Source organism: Poromitra crassiceps, assembly GCF_964638095.1.
Source record: "Poromitra crassiceps genome assembly, chromosome: 3".
Classification (NCBI taxonomy): Eukaryota; Metazoa; Chordata; class Actinopteri; order Beryciformes; family Melamphaidae; genus Poromitra; species Poromitra crassiceps.
Window position 1 is genome coordinate 55,972,870 of NC_139625.1, and position 12,542 is coordinate 55,985,411.

Sequence of the window (12,542 nt, forward strand, 5' to 3'; positions counted from 1 at the left end):
GGGAATACATTTAATAATTATGTGATTATGTTTTTCATAGCGATACAACGATACGTGTAACAATAACAATACGTTACTATACTGTTTTGGTGTCGTTAGACGTTAGTCCTGATAGCGTGCAGTAGATTATGATGATACCCAATCGTTTTTTGCATACTACTATTTAGCAGAACATTTGTATGTAACGTCAAACGTTACACTGAAAATAGGCTGGTTCGTAATGTTTTTTCTGTTTGTTTTTGTTTTTTGCTGACAGTGTCGCCTGATAGCCTATTCTACACGGCGAGAGAGGGAGGCATCGTCCTATTGTTTTGCCAGCGTGTGCTGTGCAGGCAATCCATGTACCTGGCTTCCAGCAAACAATCCATGACACAGAAGAAATATTTGAACTCAGAATTAGGGACTGTTGGTTATTTATGAGAGGGGGGGGTATGGTGCAGGGGCGACTTTGTTTTCGTTTTTTTCCTTCACCCTCCCCAGATCTATTAATATTTTTCCATGTCCCTCCCTGAGTGACTGGAGATAAATGCATGACCCTCCCTCCACCATAAATAACCACACTTTATCATATTCACATCAAAGGTAGTATTGAAGAAAATATGACCTTTTCCGATGATTTGGCTACGTTTGATAGCGCCCTATGACATTGGGGGAGAGAGGGGGCGGGGGGCATATAACGTTTAGTAGGCTACCCAGCCCAATAACTGCCTCATCTCCTAGCTATAAAGCCTACAGTAGCCTAGCCAGGGCCGGCGCGTGCCATTCTGCCGCTCTAGGCGAGAACAAATTATGCCGCCCCCAATTGGCAACACCATACCAGCATCAAAGTATGCATGACGCAATATGCAGGCATTTTGCACATCCATATAGCCTACCTACAAAAATAACGTGCCACAGGTCTGCATAATAACTCCAATAACCACAGGCAGTCATGATACAGCACAGATATTTTCCAAATAATCACATTTTTCAGACCCTCAAACTATGCAAATCTCTCTTATCTACCACTTTCTCATGTGCATAAAACACGGAATGTGCGCACGGCGGCGCAACCACAGTAATATAAGACTCACAATGTATTTAGCCTATAGCCTATATCATCAGCAGATTCACAACTTAACAAAGGCGAGTTGTTGTTACGAGCTGTTGGCAAATAAAGCTTGTTTACCTTTCAGAAGTGGACACCAGCGGGGGCTGCGTCAGCAAAGGTCTTTAAATAAATCCAATCATCCTCTATTAGGATTCTCTCTGCCAGTTCATTTTATATGGAGATTGTTGCCAGTCCATTAAGTCTGTCTTGTTTCATTGTAGGCTACTACTGCAGAGGTAGTTTCAACTTTGAGAAACTTCAGATATTGTATCTTGGAATTTTGGTCTCTCCAATGAATGGGCAGGCAAAGTGCGCACTGCGCACCGCACAGGGAAACAGATTGTTTTGGAACCCAGAAACAACGTTAGAAATATCGCGCTAATTTACTGATTACACTAATACTGGTACACACATATGAGCACATGGCCTAGGCTACCTTAACCCAAAGTTAATGATGTAAATTAGTCTACTTGTAGGCTACCGGTATGTCCCTTTTCCTCATTCAAGCGGGATGGAGAAGACATGATGACCCGCCCTCCTCTGCCTCTGATTGGCTAGTAGTAGTGCTTGTTTAGGCATGAGGAGTGATGATTGGTTGGTTCCATGGGAAGAGCATGGAAGAGGCAGAGCGCTGGAGAATATTTGGAGAGCTGCAACTAAGTGAAGGCGCACAATTTGCCGCCCCTCCAAGTGCCGCCCTAGGCGGTCGCCTATGTCGCCTATATGTACGAACCGGCCCTGAGCCTAGCCAACTGCATATGTGTCAACAATTCCAGCTCTGAAACAATATAAAGCGATGATAAACGTTTCCAGTCAATGCACCAAGCAAACAGCAGGACCGAGGGAGGATAGGAGCAGCGGTTTACGTGAAAGGAAGGAATGGGAGATACCAAGTCCAGTCACCATACAGGTAAACCATAGATATAAATAGGGGAGTAAACACGAATTTTGGAACGAAAAAACGCATTAAAAATATATACAAAATACAAAAAATTTATGTTGTATAGCCCTCCCTAAAGCCAAAATAAAAAACACAAGTCCCTCCCCAGTACTCAAAAAAATATTTGATATCCCTCCCCCTTTCTGCACCATACCCCCCCTCTCATAAATAACGAACAGTCCCTTAGGCATACATTTTTCATTATCTGTAGGCTACATCTTAGACAATGCAGATTAGAACTCTTTGAACTATGCTTTTTGAACATCCATTTTTCATTGTACATAGTGTTTACATATTGTCAGAACTTGTATTACAATTTCAAATACAGTATGTTGCTTGTAGTTTGGTTATTTGCCACCTTAATCAGTCATGCCGGTATGGGGTTGTAAAAGCTGCAGCCAGGTTGATATTTACATTAGATGCAGTAGATTAGAGGTATTTGAGCAGTTATTGCTGGCATCTATTCATTCTGCACCTGCATCAATACTTACTACTGTGTTAACCAAAGAAAGGCGAACTTTTTACTGTTGTAAAAACAAAGTATAAACACATGGGATGCAGAGCTGTTGATTTTCACACCAACCTATAAAATGCCAGTGGAAATCACACATCAATTTGTAATAGAAATGCTACTGCATGTTACAATCCCCCAAATACTTCATTTTCTAAGACAGTGGTTCTCAAACTTTTCATGTCAAGGACCCCTACACTGCCCCCCATTTGATAAGATTATGTCCCAGAGACCCCCATCTGATAAGATTTTTGCTTTAGATGTTTTATTACAGAAAGTGTATGAAACGTGAAACCCATGACCAAAATAGTCCTACATTCTGTCATTGTGTTACTTATGGATGGAATTCACATCTGAATGAAAACATATTTGAATGATTTCAAATCCTAGACTTGCTGTGGTAAGTGATGTAAAAAAAAAAATATATATATATATAACTATAATACACAAATTGAAATTCTAGGGGCATGAACATGATATATGCAAGTCCTGGAAAGTGAAAATGTAGGTAGGGAGGGGAGGCTGGCTAGTGAAAAGGTAAGGGCATTCATAAAACCACTCAGAAATCCTCACATTTTGGGATGAAAAAAAAGGGGACTATTTGCACCCCTGCAAATCCTACGTAGTCACATACAGAGAATTTAGCCAGAAATATATTTGTAAGGGTTACACCAGATTATCTGGCAAATCAAGCCCTTTTCGAGTTTGTTAAAATTCAAGTATATCCATAACCTTGAAAACAAGACAGGTAAAATCAAGCATTTTAAAACGAAATCAAAATGGATAAAATATGTACATTGCAGCTATCGACATAGAGCTGTAGATTTTTTATTGCAACCAGTCTTCCCTCAGTCTTTTCCGACTCTGAGCTGTCTTCGTGGCTAGAAAATAACGTTGATAGTCCTCTTTGAAATGACTACTGCAAACTCACAGGTCCCAGCTAATGGAGCCCTATGCTAATGCTAGCTACCTAGGCTAGCCGTACCGCTCAATCTTTTGGGAAACAATGCGAAATAAGCACTCTGCTTCTCTCCTCTTCTTCGCCATGCACGCCCTAACTACACATTTAACCCTTGCCATTATCGTTTGATGAACAAGCAAAGTAAAGTTGAGTAATAGCAAGATTGCGTGAATAATGTTTTAGCCAAGCGCCCCCAGGGCTTGCCTGCGGGCTGGGTGTGGACTTATTAGAAGGCCACGAGCCCAGTGCATTGTGGGAAGTGGAGTATTTCTGCCCCTTCGCACCCGCCCCTCCCCACCCACCCCACAGAGTGGATTTTCTTTGATTTCTCTGGCTAGCAACCATCAATTCAAAACATTTCAGCGGATTCCAACTCACCACAGTAAAGCCATCCTTTAATCTTGAATCAAAATCTCCAAAATTACCAAAATTCTACTTAAACATTAGTTTAGGATCCCTGGGTATGGTTAGGCCAAGATAGGTGAGATGATCCTTAGCCAGTTTGAATGGGAGATTTTCCAGGAAACCGGGAGTGAAGACATCAGAGAGAGTCATAAAGTCACTCTTTGTCCAGTTAATTGTATATTGTGTATCCGGACAGCTTACCGAAGGAGGTGATTAATTCTAGGAAAGGGGGGATTGATTCTTCTGAAATCTGTAGGTATAATATTACATCGTCGGCGTACAAGCTGATACGCGTCTCAATACCTCCGACCTTCAGGCCTGCAAGGCTTGGGTGACAACGGCGAAGAGGTCCGATGAGAGAGGGCAACCCTGCTGACCCGAGCGAAGCAATGGAAACCTGGTTGACTTGTCACCATTGCTTATAACTGAACATGTTGGACTAGCTATATATGAGCTTTACCCAGGATATGAATGAATCGCCAAACCCGAATCTACGCAGCGACTCGAACATATAAGCCCACTCAACCTGATCGAACGCCATCTGTGCGTCGAGAGATAAAATCGCTGCACCACTGGTCTTACTATGATCTGTGTATATGGTGTTGAGGAGGCGTCTAACATTAAAGAAAGAGAACCTATTTGGGATAAACCCTGTCTGGTCAGGATGAATGATGACAGATGTTTATTTAGCTGGGTCGCCAGTGTTTTAGTGATTACCTTTCTGTCAAAATTCTGGAGCGCTATAGGTCTGTAGCTAAATAAATGTCTCTTAAGTCACTATCTATCACCAACTGAGTTAACACAATGGTGATTGAGCCTATGGCCCATTGATGGGCTTTGCATTTTAAGTATTGCAGCATTTATGAACTGTGTGTCTTATGCTCCTAAGTTGAAAAAGTTAGGAGCACATATAGGCTAAAGAATGTTAAGGGCACAATGAAATAGTACAGAACCATATAGCACATATTCGATACGATTTGATTAATCTCTGGTACATTACAATTTAGTTTAATTCAATTAAAGTACAGTATTCTCATGATGCACCATGAATTTCTTGCCAGAATGACTCAATGTTACTCATTGGCTATTGTTATATAGTCATCTGTTGTTTGCCTAACATTATGTAATACTGATGTGGTGGAAAATGTCCTTGCATTGACAGATCGACCATGATTGTGGACATTCACGTTACTGTTAGTGACATATAGTGTGCACAGTGGGATATTTCACTAAATGCTTTAAAAGTGAAAATCACTGAGCAGATTGTAGGAGAAGGCACATATTTGTGACACTTTATTGTATATCTGCTACGTAACTTCTATTTTATTGTATGGTATATTCCTATACCTCTTATAATGTTTGATGTTTATATTTTTCCCTACCTGAGTGCGAGCAACTGTAGCATGACTCAATTTCCCCTCTGGGATCAATAAAGTTATTCTGATTCTGATTCTGATTCTGAATTTCTCCATGCACTTACAGTACAAATATGTACCTTGTGTTTATTGTTGTTACTTTATTGTGTGTGTGTGTGTGTGTGTGTGTGTGTGTGCGTGCGCGCGTGTGTGTGTGTGTGTGCAGGTGAACAGCGTCCCAGCCGTTGACTCCGCCCCTGACCAGAGAGAGATGGCCAGTGTCCTATCAGAGGCCTTCAGCGTGATGAGGGTGGAGCTAAATGCCCTGCCGCCACTCGCCACCATGTCGGACATGCTGGCGCCAAGCCCTGTCACCGTGACATCAAGCCCTGCCGCCACAGCACCAGGAAGGGCAGGCAGGGAGCAGAAGACTCTGGAGCTGGTGGAGAGATACTCTGAGCTGCTACTGCAGGCTGTGGAGAAGAGACTGGACCACAGACTCACATGACACTACTCTTCCTCTTCTTCCTCTTTTCAGGGTTTCTGCAGGTCCTTAAAGTCTCAAATCCAATAATCTGAATGTTAGGCCTTCTACCGCTTTCAAGATAACTTGGAACTTGGAAGTTTCAACTTGGAATTTCCGACCTCCGACATCATTGCATTCACGATGTTTTCAACTACAGCAAAACCACTACAGTTTGTTTGTTTGTTGTTTTTGTTGATGTTTTATACACAGCTAGCTAATTTCATTTGTAAAATAGCTGTTGAATTCAACTGGTATAATCAGAGCGAACTATAAACAATATAAACACATAGCACTTTGATGACATCAACTCGGACAAACCGGAGCTCTGAAATGATACCCGAATTTTGACCTGTAATTCTTAGCTGTTTGTTACCAAGCCTGTGTTACTATAATACTTGGTAACCGTTTTTACTTCAGGCCATGATATATGCTCATTATACCACACCTAAGGGTGTTTTCACCCTCCGCCTATGGCGTCGGCGAAGCACGACCCTTAGGTGTGGTATAATGAGCATACTGTATTCACCTTATTCTTTGCCCACACATGGGCGCTTCCGCATTACGTCATTTCGTAATAGTATTTCCGTTTTAGACTTGCCAAAACCCCCGCAGGCAAGATGGCCGCCCACACTCCCCTCCTAAACTGGCAGAATTACTCCCCCATAAACTAACATATCTTGGCCAATAAGTATGTAACATACAAAATAAAACAACCCGTAATATCTTAATTTTATATAGAATGCAGAGGACATGTAACCGTTTAGTTAAACTTGTATTCCAGGAATATTGTGCTCTAAAGATGACATTAGTGGCTCGAGACTGTTTTGTCCTGAAACCCACACGTTTTGCGCCAGCGTAACCTATGTGGGATTCGAAATAACGCATCCGAGATAGAAAACGTTATGAATATAGCCACTTTATAAACAACAAACTAATGCTGGTGATCCGTATGGAAACAGTGTTACTCAAAATGGTTAAAAGTTATATCAATTTGGTCATTCAGTGGCATTTTACTGCCATATAACATAACTAACTAGCGGCTAATATTAGCCACAGTAGGCAACTAGCGCTGAACTGGAAGAACAAATATGTTTGCGTTGAACGCGGAAGAGAGAAAAAGTGGGCGTGGTGAATAAGGTGAATACCACGGCCTGTCGTGATCTATTGCTTATATATATATTAGTTAACGCAAATTCCTTTTAACGCCACTATTTTTTTTACACACCATTAACGCATGCACTTTCTGTGATGTTTGAGCCTTGGTCCGCCCCATAGTTTATTATATATATATATAATTATATAATAATATAATTATTATATACAAAATCTTGCACAATCCAGTGACACCAAGACAAAATTGAAGATAAAATACCAAATTTACATGGTAAAAAGATACATTCCAAACCCACCACAGATGTACATATAAAAAAGAGAGAGAGAGCTGCTACTCTGGAATAGCAGTAAACTCCAACCTCTTAGCATGTGCAAAAAAAGCATGGGCCCCCAAGTTTGATTGAATTTGGCAAGTGAACCATTTACAGTACACCTTATTTTGTCCACTTTAACAAAATTAAAAATGTCCCTGATCGGGGTGGTCTCAAACATGTACAGCCTCATTCCCAGGACCAGATAGTTGTCCTCTCCCTCGTCTTCCCCCGCCCCCAGCAGGTTACTGTTACGCCTGCCTGCTCCGTTAATGGGGGAGATAAAGGGGGGGAGTAACGTTAGTACTCCACTAGTCTCGCTGCATGGAAACAGGCTGCTGGCATAAGTCCCCTCCCCTACAGCTGCTCTCCCATTGGAGGCGTCCATTTCAGTTGCTGCCGGGTTTCCGCTCGACGCTTACAAACTCTTTCATTGGCTCCGACCATGTCAATCAGAGCAGCTTCCGCTCCCTCCTCCCTGTGTGTCACTGTAAATGTTCCCGGCCGCCGAAGTTAAAACAACAACGCTAACTGGCTAGCAAGCTAACAGAAGAAACCAATGCGATAGCTCGTTGCTACACGCTGAAAATAGTTTGAGTTGTTCGAGTTCGATTGTGGAAACTATTTTCCAAGGGCACTGCCGCTAAGCACCGCCCATCGCAATTCCAGAATGGTGACAAGCGCTGCCAGACTCCCCTCGCGGAAGGGAGGGGAAGCTGGCCAGCGAGACTAGTCCTCCACTGCTGGAGGCTAACGTTAGCGACGCTAGCATCTAACTCATCACTATCCGACTCCATATTGATTTGTTTTGTTCTGATGCACTTTTCAACAATCCAATCAAAGTCCCCAAACGGTATGTCCGGCCTGTTGTCCAATCATATTCCTCCCAGTCTCAGAATCAGAATCAGAAAAACTTTAATGATCCCCGAGAAATTGTGACATGCTACAATTGCTCATACTTAGACATGAAAATATCAACAGACCACCATATATACAGTACATAACAGCAAACGTCAAACATTCTCAGGCATGAAAATGTCAAACAAACCACCATATCTACATAAGCAGCAAACATCTACATTCTCAGAGACATAGGACTGTTCCGTACAGTGAGAATCAATAAAATAGCATCCAATATAAGTTACAAAGGTTAAGTACCGTACGTGTAAAATTGCAGTAATTGCACATAGTTTCAATTGCACATCAGGTTTACATTCTCTAAGTTGGTTGGGTTTTGACGGGTGGGGTGAGTGAGCCATGGCTATCCAATTGGGTGAGTGAGGAGTTATAAAGAGTGTGATGGCCACAGGCAGGAATTACTTCCTGTGTCGCTCTGTGGTGCATCTGGGTGGAATCAGTCTTGCACTGAACGTGCTCCTGTGTCCGACCAGCACATCATGGAGTGGATGGGAGGCGTTGTCCATGGTGGAACGTAGCCTGGACAACATTCTCCTCTTCGACACTGCTGTCAGAGAGCTCAGCTCCAGCCCCACGATGTCTCTGGTGCCACCTACAGCCAACATTTAACTCGGAAATCCGTCATGACAAGGAAGTTAATACTCTGGACATGCCATTTCAGCTCGACTTTATAATGTTTTAAAATGTCTTAAATACGATTTTGACAGGTCTTAAAAATTAATTGGACTAGTGCAGTGCCCGTTCACCCTGCTGCTGCACAGAGCGTTGTGCCAGCTACACCAGCAGCCATGGGTGAAAGACTCACTCACACATTCACTCACTCACTGGCACATTCACTCACTCACTGGCTCGCCCACTCACTCACTGGCTGTACCAGTGTTGTTCGCGGAGGCAACCACGTTGTGCATTAAAATCGTTAAACGCAAATGTGAGGATGGCGAACAGGAGAAGAGGCAGAGGCATGCTTCAAGTTCACCACAAAATGTTTATTGTGGGGAAACTGGCAATTTCCATCTTGAGTTGCAACAAAAATACAAAAAGCGGGGAAAAAATACTAAATTGGGTTGAAAGCAAAAGACAATAACTCAGAACAAAACCAGAATGAAGACACCAGAACTTACACTGGAACCCTTAGCCTAGGCCAGTGGTTCCCAACCTTTTTACACCAAGTACCACCTGAGAAAGTAGTTGGCTCTCCAAGTACCACCATATGACCGACGTTAAAATACAGTCTATTCAGCCAGGCCCGTAGCCAGGGTTTGAGAAATACCGAGGTCATTTTAGCGCGGCGTGGGGGGACCAGGGGGGGCTGTGCACCCCCGGATAGAAAATTTTGTCCATTTTAAAGTAAAATGCTTCAATCTGGTGCACTTTGAGAGCAAAATTAAGAGGCTAGATCTATAAAGAACTACATACATCATGTTAGATTAATATCCTCTTTACTGTGCTGTTGCTTTAAAATGATACAAAAAATAAATGTCTCCCCATATGATATAATTTATATTCTGCATACAGGTCACATGGCAGAATACTGCTCAATTAAATACAATGGCCCATCTACACAAACATCACTTACAGGGGAGTTACATACTTACCCATTCACTTAAATAAAACTGTCCCCAAAGTCTAGCCCCAATCTAGCCTCAATGCAAAATCTGAATGTTGTGAGTTATCTCTCTTCTATAGCACACAGAGAGGAAGCAAATTGTTGCATTTCTGATCAACTGTCGCATTAAAACATCAATGACAGATTAATAGATCTGGGGACCAGTGCTATTTTTCAAAAAAAAAAAAAAAAAAAAATTGGTGTGGAAAATACCGAGGTCATAACCTCGGTGTCCTCAATGGTAGCTACGGGCCTGTATTCAGCTATGCACAGTTCACGCAGGAGGCAAATTTATTCCAACCTGCAGCCTATGTGCAACCTGCAGCAGCTGCACTTGTGCTGGGTTGACTGCTGTCTTCACCTCCTTGTGCTTCATCGTTGCTGCTCTCCTCTACTACAGCTCTTTTACGATTCCCTCCCGTTTTGATCCACTTCATAATTTAAACATTGGGATTCCAGGGATCAAGTACCACCAGCAGGGGGGGCGCAAGTACCACCTACCTTGAGAAACACTGCCAATAATATTAATAATTATTATTATTATTTCACTTTCACATGTGAAAACTACTACTAATGACCACCATGGATTTTGCACAAAAACTTAAAAAAAAAAAAAAAAAAAAAAAAAAAATTTTTTTTTTGAATTTTCACAGAGCCTTCCAAGTACCACCAGCAGGGGTCGCAAGTACCACCTACGGTACGCGTACCATAGGTTGGGAACCACTGGCCTAGGCTATACCCATTCAAAACGTGGGCCCTAGCTATGAGGCCAGAAGTCCTGTCCATTCCTGGATAATGGAAAAACTCAACTCTCTCACACGGGTGCTTGCCTGTTAAATAGCCCAAGCCCCTGCTACAAACACAGGACCATCAGTGTCAATTAAAGAACCAACAGATACAGGATTACATTCCATACAATAATTTGTTACATTAGCACCACTGAATAACTGGATGACCAATCAAATATATTGCAATGTCCCAATCAATGTTCTAAGAGACTCAAAATAGACTTATACATTTTATTCTACTCAAATCACTTGGTACAATCCACTACCCCTCTCTTCCAATGAGGGTGGACTCCCCCGCCACAGTTTCACACACCAGGCCTAAATTAAGAATTGTCAAGTGTTAATTAGCACCAAACTGACTCCATCAGTAGCTAGCGAATGGAGCTGTCCATGGTGCTGAACCTTGCCCATTTAGTCAGCCCTAATTACCTAGTTAAAAAATCTGGGTCCGTTAGGTCACCCACAGGGGTGCTCTTTACACTTCCTGAAAGATTCAGCGCGATCTCATGTAAAATGCAAGTGGTCCTCCAACTGGAAACGTCCAAATACGTTGTTTGTACAAGCAGCTTAATACGACCTAAAATCACGTTTTAAAGTTAAGTGACCTCTAGCGGTCATGTGAATAACCAATTCGGTTATAAGGGAGGTGGGAGATGCTCGGAGGTCTTCCAGAGATGGAGGGGGTCTCCCAGTGTGCGAAATACCCTGTGGCAATCGGGGGTCCCCCTAATATAGTGCTCCAGACAGTGTGCTGAAGTCTTACACGGATGCATAGGCTACAAAATGTAATTGATGCAAGTAATCAAGTATAGGCTATACAGGGTTTGCACACACATCACCAAGGCAATATCGTCAACAATAAGGCCATTCACACAACTAACAAATTATGTTCTACATAACATCTAATCCACACAGCACAAATCGCATCTGTCTAACCTGACACACACACACAAGTTCTGTAGCCATTAAAATAAATTGATTAATTTTGCTTTTTATGTTAGGTATTATATTTTGATATTCAAATTAAGTTTAATATGCATTTGTTTATTTTCTTATTATAGAGACTTGGTGAGCCCGGTGTTGATCTCCGCCTCTCCCAGGCAGACCAAGGTGGTCTTTAACCTGGCCGCCACCGGCCGCCACCACTATTTGTGGGTATAGCTTGTCTGTCGGTGTGTTTTTCATGCTAAAGTCTTGGTTAAATATATGCTAGTCTTCCGACCAGGCCTTGAAGACTTTCGTTGCCATATTGGAGTTTTTGTTCAGTTTATTTATGAAGTTAATCTACAGTTAATTTGCCGTGTTTTTGAGTTTGGTAATATATAATTAATTTTTTTTAAGTGATGACGATAAATGAGTCGCGAATGTAGTGAGTAGTGACCGCGTCCAGTAAAGCAAAGTCTTGAAAGTAATTTGTCAATGTCTGACCGGACCTTTCAATCTGCTATGTGTAGCGCACTGTCAAGTTGTGCAGGTTCCTCCTTGCTTCTCCAGCTTAGATGCAATGTTTTTGGAAGTGACCCAAATCCTGGCGCTGGAGCTTTGCAGACAGCAGTGCTTGTTGGTGAATTATGCAGTGATAGTTAAGGAAGTCCTCCTTGCATTTGGCTATGAAACCATTTGGCCTCCCCACCATCGCAGGTGCACCATCGGTGATGATTGACACTAAATTCAACATTGGGAGCTGGGTCTTGTCAATAAAGTTTTTGAATGTCTGAAAAATTACCTCACTACGAGTGTGTTCTTTCTGTGGCAACTGGCAACTATACCACAGACAACAGGTTCCAACGCCTTTAAGGCACATATCATGACGCAGCTTAATATTAAAATAGAAATCTTGGTCAGAAAAAATATATAATTTTGTCAATTAAAACAGCTCCCAGAACAGCAGCCCAGGTTGGTTGACACTTAGGCCACATTACAGGCAAATCTGATTTGCTGATAAAGTCATTAATCATCATTATCTTGATTGGTTTCCCAAATCTGATTTGGGAGTGTGTCCGCACTGCCACAAATCT

At 42.2% G+C, this 12,542-nt stretch overlaps 1 protein-coding gene across 1 annotated transcript in view; it reads left to right on the top strand.

Moving 5' to 3' along the window:
* The window catches only part of LOC310773171 (mitogen-activated protein kinase-binding protein 1-like), a gene marked incomplete at both ends in the record, with an annotated part of 145,494 nt that extends 139,724 nt beyond the window's left edge, over positions 1-5,770 (top strand). The window contains 2 exons of the mRNA XM_083633081.1: positions 4,224-4,255; positions 5,489-5,770. Of these exons, the coding sequence (XP_083489207.1) occupies positions 4,224-4,255; positions 5,489-5,770 (314 nt within the window). The remainder of the gene's footprint in view (positions 1-4,223; positions 4,256-5,488) is intronic.
* Positions 5,771-12,542: the final 6,772 nt, after the last annotated feature.